The 23,879-nt window shown below is 44.0% G+C and overlaps 1 protein-coding gene across 17 annotated transcripts in view; it reads left to right on the top strand.

The window, feature by feature from the left end:
- Window positions 1–23,879, top strand: part of LDB3 (LIM domain binding 3) — a 153,819-nt gene that overhangs the window by 4,667 nt on the left and 125,273 nt on the right. For 14 of the 17 annotated variants that reach the window (XM_033148821.1, XM_033148817.1, XM_033148812.1 and 11 more), the window contains exon 1: window positions 12,185–12,394. In XM_033148821.1, the coding sequence (XP_033004712.1) occupies window positions 12,302–12,394 (93 nt within the window). In that variant the 5' untranslated portion in view covers window positions 12,185–12,301. Of the gene's footprint in view, window positions 1–12,008; window positions 12,125–12,184; window positions 12,395–23,879 lie in introns of those variants that run through there. The other 3 variants (XM_033148803.1, XM_033148804.1, XM_033148822.1) reach the window with 3 other exon arrangements.

Here is a 23,879-nt window from a genome sequence, read left to right as displayed (position 1 = left end):
GTTACACATCTTCAAACTTTTTGCACCCAGGTCCTGCCTCTAACTCCAGCCTACAGCACAGGAACCAGTTATAATTTTGTAACATGTATATCTGTTTCTCTTAAGAACTGTGTACGTAGAGGCAAGCAGTGGGGCTGGGCGATATCTAGTTTTCAACGTCGTGATATATCACAATGTCTGAAATAAGGATGGAACTATGGAGATGCGTTGGTTGGCTTCATGGCTTTTCCCACATTGCGATTTTTTGCACAGCACACAGACACACACATCATGATTCGAGGGGTTTAAATGTGAACTTCAAAGTGGTTTTGGACGATATATAACTACATCGCCCAGCCCTGGTGAAGAGGCAGAGGGAGGCAGCACACCTCCGTTCTCTTCTCTATGTGTGAGGTGTTCTGCTCCACCTGGCACCAATAGGAGGATGTGGTGGGGAGAAGTTCTGATCATGATTCATCTCATCTCCCTACATGCTGTACTGTAGTCCCTAATTCATAGGATCTGCCTTATACCAAGTCGGACCATTGCAACATTTAGCCCAGGATTGTCAATGATGACCAGAAGCAGCTTCCAGGGTTTGGGACTCCTGCTGCCCCCCCCTCCAATCCTACCTGGGGAAGACAGGTGTTATGTACTAAGCTTGGATCCTAGAACAATAGGCAGGTAGGATCCTAGAATGCAACAACTGATTGGCCTGCGGGAGAGGACCAACCAGGCTCCAGGAAGGAAGCAGAATCAGCCAATCAGACGGGACTCATTGTGTAAATAATGTAAATAAAAGCCTGAGGTTTTGGGGGGGGGGAATTCAATCACTGTTTTACAAGCTGCAATAAAGAGCATGAAATCACTGCAGGACTCCAAGTATATTTCACCAGGGATTGCTTGCAAAGCAAATGCAAAGCTATTACCATTCGCCTCCCAGCATTCAAAGTTGACCCCCCCCCCACCGCCCACTCTCCTTTACTATTTTTTAAAGAACCTTACGTGACCCTGCAGGCGACACGTTTACTGCCCCTGCAGTGTAGTCAAGCCTGAAGCATCTAGGGCATCTAATGGGGAGCAAAGGCCATCTCTCCTTGCCTCGTTTCACCCTTAATTGCACAGTAGCCGGGCCTGCCGGGAAGAAAGAACCTGTGGCTCTCCGGTGCTTTGGCCAAAAGTGTTGAGATGACTGGGCACTTAGCTCTTAGGGTTCCAAGTTGATTTTTTAAAAAACGTTAAAAGGTACTTGGAAAATTTAAATGAAGCTTCTTTGACTATTTCTATTTCGTTTTGCCTTTACTAATGCTGCCAACCCAATGTACCTTTGGAAACACCTCCTCTCCTTCCTTTCCTCCCTCCCTCTGTGCACACACTCTAAACTGGCTATACGCCTGGACTGGGTGATTGCATTTCTTCCTCTTTGTATCATTGTAAGTGCTAACCCGTCTACGTGCTGCCAAAGAGCAAGAGGAGATCAGAAGCTGCTGGTACAAGTTGTTTAGCTCGATGCCTGTCCACCTTTCACTTGGGTCAAAGGAAATTTCATCATTTCAGTTTCATCATCTTGCTGTTCCCCTTCTTCTCAAAAAAAAACCCCGGGATTGGATTCCGAATCATTTCTTGTATCACTGCTAGCTCCCATTTGGAAACCCGGTGTAAACTGACGCATTGCTATAACTTCCTGCCAGGCAGTGATCTAATGGGACAATGTCAGTATTATTTAAGGACCCAAAGCCGTCACCATTGTCAAGCTGCATTTGAATTTTTATGGATGGGTTCTTGGCTGAAAAGACCTTGCTTTTTAAAATACCTGGCAAAAGCTTTTGATCTTATGACCAGTAGTGATGTCCTATTTGTATCTGTCAAACGGCATTAAAGGATTAGAGTATCCTTGTTCTCGTAACGGCATCTGGTCCTTTTTGATTATTTTGCATTTGAAGTAAATAGCTTATATTTGTGACCTGGAGTATCTGTGGCAGATCTAGTGTTATTGCCCCTATAAAATAGATCATGGCTTCAGAAGGAAGCTGAGCAACAAACCTCCCGAAACAGAATTCTTGTTTCCATTTAAAAACGTATCTATGCATAAAGAAAGAGAAATCTGTGTAACCAGACAGTGTGTACAACTTTCCATTTCTCTTATGTTCCCATAAATCTGACCATAGCTTTCAAAATGAAGCACCTAATATTATGAAGAAAAGTAATGAAATAGGTCGACTTCCGACATTGTTTGTGCAGCCAGAACGCACCAGAACTCAGTTCTGGCACCTCTCAGGTGGGCACCATTGCCATTAAAAGAGATGAGTTCTGGCACCTCTTTTTCTAGAAAAAAGTACAGAGTTTACCAATGAGCCGACGCCATTGCGAGTGGTCGTGGGCTGCTTCGGCTGCGAAGCACCCAGTCCATCCCGGGGGTTAGGAGCCCTGCAGCCGCATAGCGGGGCTCCGGTTGGGGTGCGGGAAGAGCGTCCCGCACCCTGGGCTCCCCGGCTGTGCCCGTTGTGGCTCCGAACCCTTCCCCCGCTCCCCCTGTAAAGGGGGAGTGGGGGTGAAGGGACGACGGAGCCGGGCTATAGGGGACATGCCCCAACCGGGATGTAAATGCGGCGACAAAGCCTGTGATGAGCGTCTAAGTTCTACCTGTCCTTAACGAGCTGATAAGAACCCAGAGGCTGTGAGTATTTGATTGACTCTTTGTATTTCTGGAACGATCTGGGGGAAAGAAGAAAGGCAGCCCGCCTCCCTCCCTTCGGGAGATGCAAGAAATTAACTCTTTAAGTGACTGCTGCTACAACAATCGATAGAAAGTATCTGGAATTTGAAAACTGAGACTGTTGAGATTTCCCTTCGGGGGTTAACTGGGGAAAAAATATCTCCATTTGAAGTTTTGGTCTTTATACTCCGGCCTCGGAGAAATGGCGACGACTGGGACTGTCGTGGGAAAAATTTGAAACAAAGGAAGGAAGAGACAGGAACTGAAACTTGATACTCACCCTCCCTTCTAAAATGCTGGACTTTGTGCTCGCACTGGTACTGAACTCTGGTTTAAAGGATGAGGAAATGCTCACTGTCTTGAAGCTGGAACTGCTTAATCGGAAACTACAAGTTTTGAGTGGAATTTTAAACAAAAAGGACTTACTTTCCACAGAGGAGGCTTTTCAAAAGTTTTACACAATGGAATCCAACCTTGGCAAAGAGCTGGGAGGGGCGCTTGAAGGATGGTTTGAAATGGCTGGGCAACTCCGGGAAAAGGAACCGATTTCTGGGGGTGGCAGCCCTGGAACGGGAAAATTTACAATATCCAGACCCCGAGGTGGCAGCTCGGGGGCAAGGGACATGGAATTAAGATTTCTACAAGAAGAAGAAGAAAAAGAAACGGAGGAGCCCAGAATGGAAGTGATGAATACCCAGAAGCTCGATGCAAGGTTGGTTGTGAATGTTGCCTGGATCTGTGGACACTCAGAAGAAGACAATTGGAGATTTGGTTCTGGTGAAAGACAGGAAAAGACAATGGACAGAGGGGGAGTGGGTTGAAGTATTAAATGTATAATCCAAATGGTCTGCCATGGTATCCGAGATCGGAGTGTGAAGTCTGTTAATTGTAAGTTTATGTTAAATAAGTAAGGAGATATTGAATCTTAAGTCAAAAGCAGCATGATAAAGGATAGAAGAAATAAGTTTAGCTATAAGAATATTTGGTTATGATTTAGGTTATAATGGAAAGATTAAGACAATTGTGTTCTTTTTTTTATAAGTAAAGTTAAATTTTTTTATAGAGAAAAGTTGTTAAGGAAATAGTATATTGATTTAAAACCGAAGGTGAATAGGCGGGGGAAGTCAAACGTCAAGATTCAGAACTAGAAATTTTTTTTTTTTGCAAGGTATATAAATAAGAAGAAGAATCCTGACATTATGTGTATTTGTATTTGTTTTTGTATTTGTAGGTGTGGGGTTGGGTTTGTGTTATATTATGAAAATGCTAATAAATTCTGTTTAAAAAAAAAATTTTTTTTTGACCAGGTCAGGGTGTAGCTTCTGTGGATGAGGGCTGTATGAACTTATGAGCTGTATGGTGGTTGTTTGTTTGTTTGTTTTAAAGGTAACGCTTTGGATCCTAACTTTCCTTCCATGAATAGAATAGAGCTCACATTTGTGGGATGGAGATTTTCCATCTCCTCCTTCCCTCTGCAGTCCTGTGCCACTGAAGGGGAGTAGGTGTGGGAGCCTCGCAATATGGTGTAGGAGCTGCTGATGGAGGGATGATTTGGTCAAGATTGAAGGTATCTACATTCAGCAAGTTGCTTTGGGAAGCCTTGCTTTTAATACACATATGAAGTGTTGTTTCTGAGGTGCTTCCCCAGATGTGCTCTATTCAAATTATAGTGACATTTTAAAGATTGCCTACCAAACCCTTAAACCAGTCACACACTTGAAAACAAAAACCTAATAGCCAGCAGCGCTGGCAGTAGGGAACACACCTTAAAATGGAGACCGTGTGTTGTCTAATGACAGCACCATCATCCAGGCTGATGATGGGACACCCTCACAAACCAGCAGGACGTGTGATGCATGATGACATCTACTGGGACAACAATGCCCCCTGTTGCATGGGCAGTAGAGCCAAAGTTAACACAGACCAAGAGGGAAAGCAAGGTGACAGGAAGCGTTGCCATGATGAAAGAGATACTTCCTCTCCTGCCAGGAAACCTGGGGTGTGTGGTTTTTGTAACCTGTAGCTGGCTTTTCATAAAGCAGCCAGTCAAGGAGTATCAAGCCCAAAGCTGTTAGCAGCTACAGAAAGTGATGTGAGGGGTGGCTGTGACATTTGCTCCCTGCCACACCATTCTTGCTGCAGAACAAAGAGCTAAGTGGGGCACTTGACGCCTTGTTACAGGGAATCTCAATCAGAAACACTTCTGGTTTCTGAAAGTCCTACAACTGGAAGAGCAGGACCAGCCAGGGACATTTTGCTGCCTGGTGTGGAACAGCAAATGGGACTCACCACAGAGAGACACAGAGTTAAGTATCCCAGGCTGGTAAAGTTATTGTGGCACCTGAGGTAGAACACCTCACAAGTGCCTCTCTCCCTCCCCAGCAGTAAAAATACAACAATAATGAACTCAGTGATTTAATAACTTTTTGCCTTTGCATGACATCTGGAATCAGCTGGCCTAAGGTGGCTTTAGGTCTCCGAGCTTTCAAAAAAAAGCAAGTGAAAAGCTGAAATTGTTAGGAAGCTAAAATTTGCTCCTGACACCAAATCCTGCACTTTATCTCCTCCTGCCTTTGTGATGAAGTTATCAACGGCTCAGGACTGCAATACCTCAAGGACCGCCTCTGTCCATATGAACCTACCCGGACCCTGAGATCATAATCTGAGCCCCTTCTTTGTGTGCCTTCTCCACAAGAAGGGTGGCATCACAAGAACGGGCCTTCTCTGAAGTGGCTCCTTGTCTGTGGAATGCTCTCCCCAGGGAAGTTCGCCTGGCGCCTTCATTATACACCTTTAGGCACCAGGCAAAAACGTTCCTCTTTAACCAGGCCTTTGGCGAATTGACATCTGATGCCTTTAAGAAATGTGGGTTGAAGGGAGCATTATTGGGTTGTTTTTGTTTTTATTTTGATTACGTCTTTTGTGTTTTTATATTGTGATTTTGTGTTGTAACCGCCCTGAGACCTGCAGGTATGAAGCTTAAATTATTATTATTATTATTATTATTATTAACAACAACAATTTCTCTTACGCTGCCACCACCATTCCTGCTAATGATCTATTCATACTAGTACTATGCCTTATAATTCAGCTGTAAAACGTCCTTAGGAGAGCGATGTCTAACGTGAGCAGAGGTACGACAACTCGCTATCCTGTTTCATTATGAATTGTTTCCAGCATGGCAATGGATTTGACATTAGTTGTCGAAGCATGATGGTGTTCCTATTCTGAGCCACCTACCTAGAGGTGCTCGTCCCTTCCCTCGCATGCCGGTCATATAATTGGGACGGTGCTGCTGTTACACATTCTAGCAACATCTCCCTTCATAGGACTGTTTTTAGCAATCAACTAAAGGGCAGAATTCACTGGGGCTTTGTGAACTTTGGTCATTTTGGTATCTATCTTTGAGAGAGAATCTCATCCTGTTCCCTGAAATGATTTCAACAAATACTGCTTCCAAAGCCTTTGACCTTCTTTTTCTGGCTCGGTGTCCTTGCTATTTGAAGGGAGAGCGACTGTTCCTTTGTTTAAGGGAAATGTGAAACTGAAGTCTGTGGAGATAGGGTCATCGTCGAAGAACTAGAACTCCACCTTGTGGGACAGAGTGAGCTTCCAGGTACCTACATACTTTTAGAAGCCTACTTGCACCTCTGATGCAAACTCACCCAACAGTGGCCTTGGGCAAGACTCTGTCTCTCAGTCCAAACGTCTGCAATATTTCTGTTCCCTTATATAGCATCGAGAACATGCCTAGCGCTTCACAGAGCACCATAAGCAAAGCAAAGCAAAGCAAAGCAAAAACAATCCCTGACAGATTCCTCCTTCACCTGCAAAGATTATAGCTAAAATTATTATAGCTAAAATGCACAGAAGAGAACACGAAGAAGAATTTTTTGCTCAGTAATGATTTATCTCTAGTAAATAGTTAGCTGTTTAGTTTATTGGGAATCCAATGGTGTTGAAAGGACAACAGTTAAAACAATGGTGGACCATATGAGATGCATTTCATCAACTACAGTTCAGAATCCATTTTAGGACTTGCTCAATGGCACTGTTTTGAATTATTTAAAATATTTTGATATGGCTAATCATAAGGAAATCAGAGCGGTTTCCATAGGTTTCCAAGCAATCCATAGGACTGGGCCAATAAAACTCAATGTTCTGTTTCTTATTATCAGATGAGCTTCACCAACTCAGGGGATAGCCAGCTACACACCTGCAGATCTCAGTAATCCAGCTGGGATACAAGTGTTCAGGCAGTCACTAACATAAAGGTTAAGGGGCCCCTGACCATTAGGTCCAGTTGTGTCCGACTCTGGGGTTGCGGCGCTCATCTCGCGTTACTGGCCGAGGGAGCCAGTGTACAGCTTCCGGGTCATGTGGCCAGCATGACTAAGCCGCTTCTGCCGAACCAGAGCAGCGCACGAAATGCCGTTTACCTTCCCACTGGAGCGGTACCTATTTATCTATTTGCACTTTGACTGCTAGTTGGGCAGGAGCAGGGACCGAGCAACAGGAGCTCACCCCGTCGCAGGGATTTGAACCGCCGACCTTCTGATCAGCAAGCCCTAGGCTCTGTGGTTTAACCCACAGTGCCACCCGCGTCCCTAACATACCCTGGACCTAAACTGCAGCCCCACATAGAGAGCATTGCAGTAATCTAGTCTCAAGGTTACCAGTTAATGGATAGCAGTAGTCAGGGTATCGCTAGCTCCAGGAACAGCCATAGCTGGTGAGCCAGACGGAGCTGGCAAAAAGTACCCCCAGTAACAGAGGACATTTGGGTCTGTAGCGACACACTTGCTCCTTCAGAGGGAGTGCGACCCCATGCTGAACAAGTAACTTGCATATATCTCGGACATGAGAACTACCCATCCAAAGAGCCTCTATCTACCCAAGATTCAAACACAGGGTAGGTCTACACACAGGGGGGAAACTGCTATAAATAAGTAAGAAATTATATTGTCATAACAAAAGGAAGAAAACCCCGATGGAAAATCGTGTTTAAAAATTTCCTGCTCTCTGGCGCCATCTGGTGTTGCATCTTTATGGTGCATTTGAATCATTGTGTCTTTACTAATGTACCACCACTGCGTTCAGTCACTGATCCAGAGCTTTCACAATGTCTTCTGGTTCGTATGTTAGTAGAGATGTGCGTCATCAGCATACTGATGAAACCTTGATCTAAAACTCGCAATGAGTACTCCCCCAGTGATACTCACTGCGCACGGCCTGAAGATATGAATGGAATGACCATAAGACAGTGCTACCTAGGAGGATACCATGATCAATGGTATTGAAAGTTGCTGAGAGATCAAGGAGAAGCAACTGGGTCACCTCTCTCACAATAAAGATCAACTCTCAGTGTGAGCAAGGCAGATTCAGTTCCAAAACCAGCTATAAACCCAGATTGTAGTGGATCCAATTAAACAGCCTCATCCAGGAATACCTACAGTTGCTCCACAACCATCCTCTCTTCACCAGCTTTATCAAGAAAGGAGTGTTGGCAGTTGGCAATTGGTTTATAGTTATTATGCACCATTGGGTCTAGAGTAGATTTTTAAAGAAGTAGATGCACAACTGCCTCTTAAAGGGCAATGGGTAACACCCTATGATGCCAAGTTTTGTTGTTGTTTTTTACCAGCAATCAGCCAACCCACTCCATCTAGCTCTAATAAGCCAGGATAGACAAGGATCTAAAGAGCAGGGATGGCGGGAAAGAAGTCTTAACTTTTTTTGCAGCCGCTCAGAGTGGTCAATTGGGAATTGTTCTGTGTAACGAGGGCCTGTTACATCAAGGCCTGTAGGGAGTTGCAGAGAACTGTTTGGTAGTCTTGTGTGACAGGTTTGCAAAAACACTTTGCGGATTTATTTATTTATATTTTTTTAAGAGGGATGATGGCTGTGTTGTTTGTCCCATAAGAAAAATACCAAAATCTATTTTAGGCAATACCTCTATTAAAGGGTAAAGGGACCCCTGAGAGTTAAGTCCAGTCGCGAATGACTCTGGGGATGCGGTGCTCATCTCGCTTTACAGGCCGAGGGAACTGGCATTTGTCCGCTTCCGCAGACAGTTTTTCTGGGTCATGTGGCCAGCATGACTAAGCCGCTTCTGGTGAAGCCAGAGCAGCACATGGAAACGCCGTTTACCTTCCTGCCGGAGCGGTACCTATTTATCTACTTGCACTTTGACGTGCTTTCGAACTGCTAGGTTGGCAGGAGCTGGGACCGAGCAACGGGAGCTCACCCCGTCATGGGGCCTCGAACTGCCAACCTTCCGATCGGCAAGTCCAAGCGGCACAGTGGTTTAAACCACAGGGCCACCCGCATCCCCAATACCTCTATTGTTGTTGTTCAGTCGTTCAGTCGCGTACGACTCTTCGTGACTCCATGGACCTCTATTAGCCCAACCCAAATTTCACAAAATTGTTTGTAAGCTTTCTAAGTTCCACAGAACTCTTCCTAAATCTGGATTGTTGTTGTTGTTGTTGTTGTTGTTGTTGTTGTTGTTGAAATGGAAGAGTCTTAAGATGGAGGAGGCAGCAGACATGCAAATGAGGTATCAGATTGCACCAAGACTTGTTGGAAAGGTGAAACACACAACAGCTGACTCCGCACCTTGGAAAATACAAAAGAACTGCTGTTACGCAAGTCTGCCCCCATTCTTAGGTGAAACACACAGGTTCCTTGGCAAGTAGAAAAAAGGAGAAAAGAGAAATTAGGCAGATAAGATTAATTATTTTTGTATGTAGCCGAATGGCATGAATAGAATTTTTAGGAGATTTAAGGTCATGACCTGATCCTTGGCCATCTTAGCTGAATTTAGGCAGCCAGAGGTGAGTTGGCTGATTTAGATGGTGAGGCTATAAAGTTCTAACTAGAAAAAAAAGATTATTGATTTTTTTTAATAAAAAAATTGTTAGGGAAAAGAGTGATTGGGACAGAAGTCTAACGCCACCACTTAAGCTCTGCTCTCACAGCCAAAAACTGAAGGCCAATGACAACCCATTTGAAAACAACACTTCATTTGCTTCAACATCCTTCCCCCACATCACTGTGAATGAGTGCCCTGGGAAAATAATTCACTGTGATTAAAATCTAGACCTGCCCATCAGAATGAAAAAGTCTCCCCCCACTTTCCACCCCTTCCCTCTACATCCCCTCTCCTCCAAGATTTGGGTGTTCCCCACTCAAAAAGGAAAAAAGAGAGGGGAAGGTAGTGTATTTTGGGGGGAGGGGAACCAGCAAAGGAGCTGCTCAGAAGGTTGGGGACTCCCTGATCTGCCTCGACATGGTGTGATTAAACTTGGGGACATGGAAATCTGCCGCACATCACCCCAATTTATCTTGTTATTTGGGGTGGACACACACAGAGCTGTTGGAACATTCCTGCCTGACAGGTGCTTACTTGACAACCCTCATTTTTGTAGTAAAACCAGGAGGATTACCACACCCTTGGCAGGCCATTGTACATGGCAGGGGCGCCAACTCCTGGGGGCCCATCCCTTTTGGCCCCCCCAATGTTCCAAAAAATCAGAGCCGAGCACGGAGCAGCTTCAATAGCCAACTCCTCCTCCTGCCATGGAGGGGAAGGAGGGAGGAAGCAGCCCCCAGCAGGTAGCAGCAGCAGCAGCAAGAACTTCAGGCCATTGGAGCCACATAACCGGCTCCTCTGATGTCCTGACATGCGCAACACCAGCCCCTGCACCTCTGGAACATGGCTGCTGGGTTGCATTTGGTTTGGTAGTGGGCAGGTTTTTTCACACTGTTCTATCCCAAAATGCATTCCTCCTTTGTATAAACAAAGGTCACGTCTACACTATAAATTTAATGCACATTTAAAGGAACTTTAAGGGTGCTGGGAATTTTAGCCCCGTGAGGGGTAAACGATGGCTCCCATGATTCTTTGGGGGAAAGCCATGTGCTTTAAATATATGGTGCAGATGAAAGCCAGTGTGGTGCAGTGGTTAGAGTGTTGGGCTCGGGCCTTGGAGACCAGGGTTCAAATCTCCACTCAGCCATGATGCTCACTGAGTGACCTTGGGCCGGCCATTAATGCTCAGCCTTAAGCTACCCTACAGGGTTGCTGTGGGGATTAAATGAGAAGGGGTGAACCATGTATGCCACCTGGAGCTCCTTAGAGAAAACGGGGGATATAAACACAATAAATATGCAGCCTTTGGCCTCCGATGCACGCACAGCGTGCAACGTGATGGAGGCCTGCTCCATTTTTCTCCAGTGTCTAAGAAGCCTCTGCAAGAACGTTGAAGAGAAGGAGGCCTTCAAGGAGGGTCAGGCGAGGAAGTTGCCTCAGGCAGCTGATTGAGGCTGTCACAAAAGGGAAATAGTTATTCAATTTGTTGCTGGTGGTAGGTAGGTTGTTGCTTTTGTTTGTTTGTTTGTTTTTACCACGGATAGGGGTTTGGTGTATTTTTCTGCCTCAGTTGACAAAACGCCTCGACTGACTTAGGGGCTATATCCCTTGGCTTGGAGCATGGGGACACCATTGACTGCTCGCCTCAGGTAGCAAAATGTCCTAGGCCGGTCCTGAGGCCTGGCTTCCCAAGCCAGGGGGCAAACTCCTAAGTTTGTGCAGCCTTAACATTTCAAGCACGGCATGTTTTAAAACAGGGGTGTAGCCCCTCTTCCTTCCCCTTTATTGCTTCTCCTCATTTTCCAGAAACCCTAGTTGTATGAAAACAGAACCACACAATGGTGCATTTAATGTTCTCCCTCACGCACACCGTCACAGAACCACATTTGACATAGGTCAGGGACTGTACACTAGGGAAGCCTTGAGAACGATGTATATTGACAAGTGAATATATCGGCCAGGGGTTCCTTTTAAAGGGTTGTTTTTTAAGCAGCTGACACGCTTAAAATGACATCCTCTTCATTATCTTAGAAACATAGCTGTCAACTTCCCCCCCCCCTTTTTTAGAAAGGGAAATCCCCTTATTCCGAATAGGATTCCTCGCAAGAAAAGGGAAAAGTTGACAGCTACGCTTAGAAAAGTGGCTTTGAGTCTGACAAGGGAGTCTGGAAAGGTCTGCTAACCCAGTGTTTTTCAACCTTTTTTGGGCAAAGGCACACTTGTTTCATGAAAAAAAATCACGAGGCACACCACCATTAGAAAATGTTAAAAAATTGAACTCTGTGCCTATATTGACTATATATAAAGTAATTTTTCAATTTTTCCCACGGCACACCAGGCAACATCTCGTGGCACACTAGTGTGCCGCGGAACAGTGGTTGAAAAACACTGTGCTAACCTCCCAGGGGGGGACTATATTAGACCTCTGAGTCACAGAGGTTTTGCATAGCCGGTGTTTGGTTACAAGCCTTTTATGGGCTCCCTCATCAGGGATATCAGTATCCGCATTATAACTCCTATCTATTCTTAGGTGACACTTCGGCAGGACTGACCAGGCAAGAGACAAAAAAGATCTTTATTTTTCTGCTTTAAATTGAAAGAGAGAGAGAGAGAGAGAGAGAGAGAGAGAAAAGAATATCTCCTTTTTTAAAAACCAAAATACCCACCTGTGTCCCCCCCCCTCCCTCTGTTTCACAGAGCTTCTGGGGTTCCTGGCGTAAAAGAGAGATAAAATGTCTTACAGCGTGACTCTCAACGGACCCGGACCATGGGGGTTCCGACTGCAAGGGGGAAAGGACTTCAATATGCCTCTGACCATCTCCAGAGTAAGTGCTAACAACTCAAAATACCTCTCGAGTTTTGCATGGATAAGGAAGCAATCCTGCTTGTAATAGTGTGATCTGACCAGGGCAGGCAGAGATATGACAGAGAGGAAGAGACTGTATTTTGTTAAAAAAAATTAGGGGGTGTCTATGAAGATAACATTAATATAGTGCTACCCCCAAAAAAATCGTGTGCTGCATGTGCACCTTCTCTGGTTCACAGAAAATATGAACAACCCATGTAAGCAAAATGACGGCAATGGATTTGTCTCCTTTTAGCAGCCGACCTTCTCTCTTCCTCTCCCCACAAATGTTTCTGTCTGCAAAAGTGTATCTGAACTGGTGATAAAGAGACTCTGTTTTGCATAACGTTGCCCATGCTCTGCAAACTAAAAGTCCACATCGACAAGGGCGTGGGTGGAGCTGACTGTTAGCGAACCGGATGACTTACCCAGAAAATGTAATAACAATCACACCAAGCTGTTATTTTTGTTCCCCTTGTATCTCATCCAGGCAAGGCGCTTATCTCCTCCTTTCCTGTGTTCTGATAAAATAGTTAAGCTACCAGAATGGTTTGCAATTGTCAGTGTCTGAAACGTTTTTCAGCATCTGAAAAAGACACTGGTGTGCTTTTCCAGCAAAGTTTTTCAAATTAATAGGATAAGCTTAAATCCAGTAGTGTAGGCCTCTTTGGTGTGAAAAACAATGCTTTGCATTAAAAAGGTACCTGCTATTTTCTGCTTCAAGTAATGCATTCCTTAATTGGTGCAATTAGCCTTCACCATCATATTTATTGCAATTCCAGTCTTCCACTTTCCTTAAGAACTATTGGCGACCTAACCAGAGGAAGGCCTGCTGTTAGTGCGCCATCTATTTCAGGGACTTCCTAAAAGGATCAAGATATTTTTTTGGGGGGGGCACGACTCTGACTCCCTAATGGTGCTTGCAGTCAATTTTCCTTTTACCTAGATAATTAGACACAAAGAAGGTACACTTTGGAGTTAAGTACTTGGGTTTATTTCTGACTGCTGCCTGAAATGTACCTTCAAATTATTTAGAACAAAAAAAAATATTATTTGCAATGTATTTGAATAGTCTAAAATCAGAACATGAGAATTTTTCATAAATTTCAGAAATTTTGGTGGCCAGTTGCAAACCTTTACCCACCAACTTGGATAGTAGGCTCCATTGAACACAATAGGACTTACTTTGAGTTGACATGTATAGAATTGCATTGTAGGTTCCGACCCAAACATCCTGTCTCTATGGAAGAGGCTACAGTTCTGTACCTGGTCTTGTAGGCCACCCATCCCTCTCACCTGCTGCGAGGCACCATGAGAGTAGTGTTCCTTGCAGCAGAGGATTTCTTGGAGGAGTGGGTCAGCTGCAGGATCAAGGGGGAAGTGGGTTGGGAAAGGCCACAGATCGACTTCTCACCTGTAGCCACAGGGCTGTTAAAGAGATGAACCACTTCCCTTGAGACCAGGCCACAGAAATCTTGCTGAAGACTATGGGGCTGTTTAGCTGTTACTTGCCTGCCTCAACTCTCTCTGTGTGGTGACATCAGGAGTGGGCTTCAGGTCTGAACACTTCTCCTCTCCTCCTCTCAGAAGTGAACCTCAGACCAGGAGAGCCTTCATTTATCTGGAGGCAAGAGTAACTGTACCTTGGACTCTGAAATTTCTTTCTACTACAGGTTCAATATCCACGATAAAGCATAATTTCCACCTTTGGGGAGCAGGGCGGAAGCGTGTGAGATAAATGCCCACTTGCAATTTTACCATGCATAGAAGTGAGCTGGGTAGGCCTAAGAGAAAATGAATTATCAATATGCTTATTCTAAATGCTTTGGGTGTAGCAGCAAGATAGATAACTGGAAATAAAAGCGATATCCAGACAAGTGTGGCTGCATGGATGTTTAAATTTCCTTCCCTATACTATGTGGTCCTCAACCATTTGTGAAACCCAGCGGTGTCTGCTCTCCAGCAGAATGGAGTCTCTATCCTTTACTTCTCCCATGCAGCGCCCATAAATTATTCTGGATAGTTTGGGGACCCTATGGAGCATATTTTGAGGGAGGGGGGCACTGTGGCAGCAGGGGGAAGAGAAGAGGGGGAAGCCCCCTTGTGCAAAGTTGGGTGCTACCCAATGTTTATTTGGGAAATATGATTATTAATATGTAGTTGTTTGGAGTGCAGGAGACCACTAAAATGAACTAAAGTAGTCTAAGTAACGAACCCTATAAAAGCTCTTAATTACTATGTCTTCTCCACTGTGCTTGGCACCTATCCTGTTTTCCAAGCGTCCTCCCATCCCGGTCTTCTCATGTTTAATTCTGGATGATCCAGGTGCTTATACTGTCCCTGTGGAATTTTAGCTCTGTTGAAGAACACCTATGGAGGAATGTGCATGAAAAACTTCATGGTGGGATTAAAAACCCTTCAGGCTTTCTGCAGGCAGGAGGCTAGATTCCAGACTGGGCTTATGATTCTCTGTTTTGCCGTGACCAGAAAGGTTTTTCACTCCAAAGTAAGATGCTTTTCTCCCTTCTCTATTCCACCTGGCTTTTCTTCCTCAGAGAGAAAAGTATGATGTAAGAAGACTTCTAAGGGAAAAGAAGTATTAACAGGATTGGGCTGTGGTTGTGATATCCATACCCAAATCCAGAGCTAGAGTTAGGGGTTGTCATCCTGGTCCCTACTGCCCACTAGTGGGCATTTCAGGATTCTAGGTGGGCGGTAGGGGGTTCTACGGCACAAGCTGAATCCTCCTTCCATTGAGCACTGGTGAGCGGTAAGGAAATTTTACCATCAAGGAAGATGCATTAGTGGGTGGTAGGTATAAAAAGGTTGACTACTCCGGTGTAGATCTTCCAAGTTTGGTGCCCTGGTGATAGTTACTGGAGTTGGAAATGCCCCATAGAAGTTCCGATTGCATTGAGCAGGCAAAGGTGGAAGGTGATTTATGGGGTTGCAGATTAGAAAGCTTCTATGTACTGAAAAAAAAGAAGTATCACTGCACATACAAAGCTAGCATATCAGGGAAGCAGCTAGAATGTTTCTCCTGGCATGCTAGTTACAGGATATTTTGGGTTGGTTTTTTTTAAAAGGAGAGCAGTAAAACATATTATGCCCCCATCTGTTATTTGAAGTGGTAAAGTCCAGTAATAATTGTGTTGCATGAGTTACTCCTTGTCTTCCATGCATGTATTATTTTGTGTATGTATAAATAATACAAATGCCTTGTTCCCCCAAAATCTGTGAACAGCCTATTGGAGCTTTACAGTTCATGGGCACGTTAGGGATCCAGTCTTGAGTATTCATTAACTACATGTATACAGACACGGACACCGTAGTCATTTCATGTTGGCAAAAAATTAACATAGTAAGTGGTTTTCAGATTCCAGTTGGTGCCGGACTTCTTATGGCTGTGTGTATTAATATCTGCAAGATGGAGGGTACAGTCAGCCCTAGCATTTGCCATGGAAAGTTTTGGGGTTAGTTCTTTTCGAAATTTGAGCATTAAATTGCTGTGCTAATATCAGGAAAAATTCAACTTGGCTTTAGTATTCATGTCAGGATAAGACAAATGCAGAAATAGATGCTAGACCAGCAAAAGAGCAAGAGCTGGATTTGTTATTCATGACACACAGTGAATCCATTGTTGAGACCGATTTGCAAACATGAATATACTTTAAAAAATATTTTTTGTAGATACAGTACACGTTTTAACACTTTTATTAGGAAATTGCATATCAACCTTTCACTTTTGTTCCTATTTCTTATATGCATTTATTCATCTTTTTATGAGTATTTTCGGGAGTCTCTCAACTTTCCCGTAGCTTTTTTCTTGCCACGATAATTGACTGTTTGCTCATGGGGAATAAGGAAATAAGAAATACCTAGAAGCTACTCTCAAACATCCAACCAGCTATCCATTTGAGTGATGATATCACACAAAGTTGTAATTTTCAATACTGTCCTATCTCGCTTTTATACTGTCCTCTCTATAAAAGCATCATAAACCAGACAAGAAGCTCCTTTTTGTCAGGAATAAAGTTTTATGGGCTGTTTGTTATATTACCCTTATTACAAATAAAAGTGGCACCTATGCACTGTATCAGGAATAGTTCTTGCAATTTAAGTTGTGTCGGACTTTTACCACCAGGTACATTTAGCCTCTGGTGTAAGCATCTTTAAATATATTTAAAAATCACCATCAGGGCAGAGCATGGCATCTTTAGAAAAAGAGGCCCAGGTGTGAATACTTCTTCTGCAATGCTCTCATTTACCTCATTCAAGTGTTGAGCTAAACCAAAGGGTAGCTAATGTGGCGTCCTGTAGATCAGCATTCCCCAAACTTGGCCCTCCAGCTGTTTTTGGACTACAATTCCCATCATTCCTGACCACTGGTCCTGTTAAGTAGGGATGATAGGAGTTGTAGTCTCAAAACAGCTGGGGGGGCAGGTTTGGCCATGCCTGCTTTTGTATATGAACGAGTCTTGGGATTGTGAACTTCCTCTCTCCTTTCTTTCTCTGACATGGCTGAGTTGGAGAACAGAAGCTTTCACTTCCGTTTTAATTCACACCAGTTAATTGAGGTTAATATTAAGCATTGTTTATTGAAACAAGCCACCTTCATGAACTGCATTTTGAATCGGCTCGTTTCAATAAATTGTAATTAACGGTAGCCACACTTTGTCTAGATTAGGACATGGTGCTAAAATGTAGCTAGTTGAAAACAGAAGCAAAAGCTCCACATCTCCTCCTCACAGCTATAACCGGAGGGTAAAAGAGAACGGAAAGTGTAAAAACCTACGACTCCTTAGCATAACTCTATATCATTCTTTAGTGTTGTGTCCAAACCCGGCCACTTTGGATAAGTCACTTTCAGCCTGATTTAACACACAATGATTTTGTAAATATATAAATGAGAGAAAAGTGGTAACTCTCCTAAGACACTTGGGGCAAGGAAGAAAAAGATTATTTTAATGTAAATGACATAACCGTTGTGTCATAGATTAAGCTCCATGGATATTCATACTTCATTGACTGTAGCAGCAACTGAGCATGTATGAATGGGGCGAACCCAGACCAAACACAACAGCTGTAATGTTCATATCACCAAAATGTCAACTCATACCCAGTATCTTGGCTAAATGCAGATATGTCAAGGAGTCTAGTTGGTTGCATGGTATTTTTAAACAGTGAGAATGGAAGATCTGGTTTCTGTTCTTACGTGTGTGTATGTGTGTGTGTGTATCTTGTGGTGGTTCATTGGTATGGGGAATTTAAAAAAATGATTATTCATTTATCCAAGCTACACATTACAGCAAAGAACTGGTAATATTGAGATGAAGAAAATATATGGTGCAAGAAGGCTTAAGTCAAGAGTGGGTTCTTAACTTTGTGGTGTGAGTCTGGCTTGTTGCTGGCTTTGGAATTTGCATGTCAGATGCACATGCTAATATATAAAATGATAATTCACCCAGCAGTCTTGACCCTTTCCCCATGCATGCATGCTTCAAACAAACCATTAAAAAAATTGCCACAGGTATGTTGTTTCAGTTATACATTTCCACCTCACTTCTTTAAAAAAAACCCACACCAAACTGCCTTGGGGGGCGGGAGCAGCTTCAAAACTGAACTAGGAATTGATACAATTGTGTGTTTGTGATGGCACAGGCCCATTAATACAGTCCCTTGACCAGCGTCTCCATATCATTAAAAACCCTTTCTGACCCATTTTTAAAGAGCTCGCTTTGGGGACAGAAGCAAACCTCTTTGCAAAGCAGCAAAACTGCCTTTGCCGTTCTCACACTGATACACTTGTACAGACCCGCAATACTGAAAAAGATCAGTTATCAACTGGCATCGCGTATCCTCACACAAAAAGGTCTCATATAAAACACAGCACCCGGATATTTGCCATATTTATGTTGACGTAACTGAACACTTACGTAATACAGTATAATAGCTAAATAGCTTCCAACATAAAATAATAATAACAAAAGTTCAAAAATTAATTGATGGCTGGCAGAACTTTCAGTTATTCCCTTCTGGGAGGTCCAGGTGATCAGATCTCTGTTGCGTCTTCAAAAGCATGCAGCCCAGGAGCCGCAGTCAATCAGAAGGGTGACAGGTGAAGGCATATCTTTGTGTTCCCATGAAATGGAGCATTGTGCTTAACGCCTTGTCATTTATCTAAAAATAAGTGGCTGAGTGGTGGCAGCGAGGAAAGAGAAGCAGGCGCGTGAGATTTTAAGGTCACCCTGCAGCTTCCAGCGCCTGAAATTCTGGAACTGAATATCTTCTTCTTGTAAGCAGGTGTGAAAAGCAGTTCCAGTGTTTTCTGTAGCCGAGTGTTGTTGACACAGGGCCACAAACACAGCATGGTTGCCTTTCTCCTTCGTCCCTGTGGGCTCCTCCACAAGCTTTCTTCGTGGAGCTTGCTGCCAAGTTGGGAAGGAAGCCAAAATAATGGTGTGCGCGGCCTTGACAGGTGACCACGATCTTATCTCAAAACTTTCCCAGTGCTATAAGAAGGTGGGGCCTCCCTAGAGATTATAAACCTCTGAACCAAATCAGAAGAATCCTGCCTACCTGTCCTTTCCCCATCTCCATGTAGCCAAAGAATGGCCAACCATTTGTCTTAAGTCGCAGGTGGGCATCCTGTAGCCTATTTTATGTAGCCCCCAACATCTCCTGAGGCTGCCCCATTCATTCCTCTCATCAGAATTCCTTCCTTTCTCTTCGTTTCCTCCGTATTTCCCCTTCTTTGCATGTCGTTTCAGAACAATTGGAAGGGGCAGTATTGTATTTATTAAAATAATAACTTTTTTAAAACTTCAAGATCAGTATTCTTCCAGGATAGTCTTTCTTCTGTTAATGCAGAACACTGTTGTCTATGGCACCCCCCCCCCCCAATCCCTGGTTCTGACTCTTCCCACTACTGACACATAGTTTATGCCCAAAGGTATGTGGCCTTCCACAGTAGAAAGATCGCTTACCCCTGCTCTAAGTAGGCCCAAGGAAAGCTAGTTGCCAAGTGATTTTCCACGGTGGGCCTTGAATGGCCCAGAGGCAGAGTTTTGAGCAAGCCCTTCTGAATCAACAGGCTGCATTCTCCACCCCTTAGGCAGGTGTGCATGTCAGAGCTAGAATGCAATGAAGCAACAGTCTGATTGTTTTTAAAAAGACTTTTGGTTTCACCGCTATTGCTTCTTTGGGAATTTTAAGCATTGTTGTTCAGTCGTTCAGTCGTGTCCGACTCTTCATGACCCCATGGACCAAAGCACGCCAGGCACCCCTATCCTCCACTGCCTCCCGCAGTTTGGCCAAACTCATGCCAGTCGCTTCGAGAACACTGTCCAAGTGTTTAAGCATATTGCCTTCCAAAATGACTCTGCTTCATCCTTTTGCAGGGCAGGGTGGGTGGTTGAAACCAACCATGTGCACTGCCAACGGGGTTTGGTTTTTTTTACAGCTAGAGTTTTTAATATGACTTGAATTTAGAACCCCAGCAATGGCAGGTGTCTTTATCAGCAACATCTAGGGTTCTGGATGTTAGTTCTGCCATCACGATGTACATTTCTATGTCTGCACCAGCAGCAGGCATTGCATAGTGGCAAGTAAATATTGTTTAAGTTGAAGAAGGTGTTTCATGCCTGCCATTTTTTTTTGTATCAGTTGCATGTTCTTTATTATCTGTTGCCTTTTCGGAATTCTTTGTGGGATAACATTACTTGGCTTGCTCATAATCGGCTTGAGTTACTCTATCATGGATGTTTTGAGTGAAGGTGATGCATCTGGCATTTTGTTCTAGCCTTTAGAAATATAGTAGCAATGAATCCGTTCAACTAGCCCATAGGAAATATTTAAGTGAAAGGACAGTGCATACAAACAAATGGACATTAAGTATCCATTGATAATTTTTTTTTAAATTAGCAACTGCAGGAAAGTTTCTGGTTATCAAAGAGGGAAATTGCAAGTATTTGAACGGCCAAGAGACAGGATATTTGAATGAGTGCAAAAACAGCATCTTGTCTATTGAGACAGCAGATCTTCATGAGCAATTATGATACTGGGTGGGAGGTGAAAGTAGTGCAAGTGCCCCATAAAATGACAGAGGTAAAATTTGAAGAAGCAGCTTTGTCGATCTTAGTATTATGCACTGTGTCCCCCTGCTGTCTTGTGCAAAATTTCAGTCAACCCTGCGAACACGATGCCAGAAGAATGGCAGTTCACATGATTTAAGGCCGTGGAAGCTATTCACTGGGCAGTATTCCCCTCCCCCAAATCATTAGGGTATTGTCATGTGAGAAGTTGATTTCCTTCCACTATTCTTATGCTCCGTGCTTCTATTATATTATTTAGTACAGTGCAATATCCCTCCAAAGAAGAAGAGCAACCGTAAAAAGAATTTTTTTGGGGGGGGTACGGATTCAGAGTATGTTAGTCCCGCTCCATCGATTCATTTGCAACATCTAAGAACCTGGATTAAATCTATTCCACTCTCCTAGTGCCTCTGATCAGAATAGAGCTGTCAAGAATGACCTCTTTTGCTTCCTGTAACTTGCATGCTCCATCAACATCCAGAAACTTTCATTAAATAATAATATCCATGCAAAAATTGAAAGTATTGCCAGACTTCCCTAGTGATCACTTTGGCTCTCACTTGTTGACCGCTTTTATAAGCACCAGTACTTCATTTTGCTATTACAGAAATATGGGCGTGTAGAGCGCAGCTGGGGAACATATGGCTCATGACATAATTTAATGGGAGGTACAAGCCTGGAGGCAGAACAAGGAGGGGGCAAATGGGTGTGTGTGTGTGTGCCAATGGAAGGAGGAGTGTGTGGTGGGAGCCCCTTGCAAGCTACCACTTCAGACATCTGTCAAAGGGATCTATCCATCCCTCTCCCGACTGTCTGTTGGGTTGCTGAGGAAGGGAGATTGGGGCCATTTTGCAGGCAAAAGGCCCCATGTTCAATTCCCAGCATCTCCATGTGGACTGGAAATGTCAGCACTCTGAAACCCGGGAGAACCACTGTCAGTCAGTGTGGACAATACACGTTAAATGGACCAAGGGTCCAATTCTGCATAAGGCAGCTTCCTATATACATCTTGATTTATTCATATTCATGGTCCTCTGCAAGTGCTGGTGTGTTTGGCAAGGGGCAGCTGGTAGAACTGGAAATAACTCTGCCTTTCGTGATCATGGAGCTATGTCATCTTGCCATACTTGGAGGACAAATACCAATTGCTGGACTATTTTGGCTTCGTTTCTTTACTGCTGCTGATTAGCCATCATAGCTGACCTAAATACTGATTTAAACCCCTTTCTTTTAAAAGGCTGTGGGCTCACAACCCTTAATGTATTTTAACAGCCTATAGCCCTTTGATGTACAGCCAGCCCGGGCTGCTAACTCTGTGTCTGCATGCCACATAAAATGACAATAGTGAAGGGCTACATAAATCTTTACCTGCCCTGGACCGCACGTATGCTGCTCTGAAGCCTAGCCATGGATTGACACTCTATATTTAAAGTCCCCTGTAATGTAGGAAGGTATTTTGATCGGGAACTAATGCAGTGCTTGCTTCACACCCCTGGAATGTATGGGTAAGGCAAGTCATTCGGAACGTCCAACATACATCTTGTCATAAGCCGAGTCCAAAGTGGGTGGCCAATTCCAGAGTATTCTGTTAAGAATAGTTTGCAGCGATGGTTTGTTTGTTTGTTTGTTTTTTTAGATGTTGGGATTTCTCAGAAGGTGGTTAAAGTTGACTCATTGAGGAGATCCAGGGAGGTTGGACAGCTCAGTTGGTTACAGTATGGTGCCGATAATGCCAAGGTTTCAGGTTTGATCCCCATGTGGGACAGCTGCATATTCCTGCATTGCAGGGGGTTGGACTAGATGATCCTCAGGGTCTCTTCCAACTCTACAATTCTATGATTTTATGATGGAGATTATCCAAAGGGTGCTTATGTTTCTTGTTGGCTCAGGGTGCCTCTCCTGTGCTTAGAATGTAACATAGATCCAGGGTAATGGGAGGGGCAGAGAAGCTCCATTGTGAACCTCACTGTTGGCCTTGAGCCAGTATTGGGCCTAAGCTAATACACAGGATTGTTGCAAGGATAAAATGGAGGCAGGGAGGACCATTGCCTTGAGCCCCTTGGAGAAAAGGCAAAATACAAATATAATTATGTAATGTAATGAGTAAAAAGCAAGTTTTAATTTAGAGAAAGGTTATGTAGAGGCAAGAAGAATTGCGAATTTTGCTAGACAGAAGCAGACCATGGTCAGGGCCCTCCCCTGTTCTTGGGAATCTGATGCAGAATCAGTGGGTTTTCTGCCTTTTTAAGGAGTCTGCTTGTCTAAAGGAAGCTAAGGGTGCAATCCTATACCCACTTGCTCAGAATAAGGCCCATTGAACTCAGTGGGACTTAGTTCTAAGTAGGTGGGATTATAGGATTGCCCAGTAAGCCTTATAACATTGCACCTGGACAGGTCCTCACCACTCTGGGAAGCAGAGGATGCTTAGCAATATGGGAACCCCCAGAGCAGCAGAGGGGAGATAAACCCATCTGGCAATTTCAGTGCCCGTCTTGGCTGTATGTAGATAACTGCTGCAGAAAGTGTGGAAAGGAAGCCATGAGTTGACGTGTGCCCACGTGAGCATGTTATATAGTTAAGATGTATCCACTTTCTCCTCCCCCAGAGATCCCTAGAGATTCCTGCACTGCCAGAGGAGCTGAAGTTGGAATAATGGCAAGTTCTAGGGACTCAAACAATTTGTTTTGAAAAAGTATTCTCTGAGAAGAACAAATGGGGAATAGTGGCTTTCCCAGAACTGGTACTAGAAAGCTGGGGGCTATCTCCAGGACAGCTGCGTAGATGTTACCTTCGTGCCATGGAAAATTGTTTTTGTTAAAATTCTGCGTCCAAAGGCTAAAGGCACAATAGCCAGAAAAAGAAGAGAGAGCTGAAAAGACCATGTTGGAATACATTGTCCATGGTTGACAACACAAAAGCATGCTGTTAGTGAAGTTTGCCACCCCTGCCTAAACAGATCAGTGCGGGAGCAGTAGCGAGCTTTGCTTCCATCATACTTGAGGAATGTTTCCACTTTGACAGGCTGAGAAGATGCCGTCTTCATTCCCCTGCAACTCAAGGGGCTGGCTGTGAATGAAAAACTAGAAGAGCGTTGCTTTATTTATCCCCTCAACAGGTGCAAATCAGCCAGCTGTAATGTGAACATTCCTCCACCCACAGTTCCTTTGGGTCACTGCGTCCTAACCTGGAGCAGAAGACACAGGGCCTAGCACAGGGCTGCATTTCAGATCTGCCTCTGAGGCAGGGATGGTTGTGGTGGCAGAATAATGTATTTTAATTGTTAAATGTAAGCCACCCTGGAAGCGGTGAAGTGGAAGGAAGCTGTTGAATGCCTAGAATAAAATAAAGGAATTCATTTACAGGCCCTAGTTC

This window comes from Lacerta agilis, chromosome 5, assembly GCF_009819535.1.
Source record: "Lacerta agilis isolate rLacAgi1 chromosome 5, rLacAgi1.pri, whole genome shotgun sequence".
Classification (NCBI taxonomy): domain Eukaryota; kingdom Metazoa; phylum Chordata; class Lepidosauria; order Squamata; family Lacertidae; genus Lacerta; species Lacerta agilis.
This window is presented reverse-complemented; position numbering and strand designations above follow the sequence as displayed.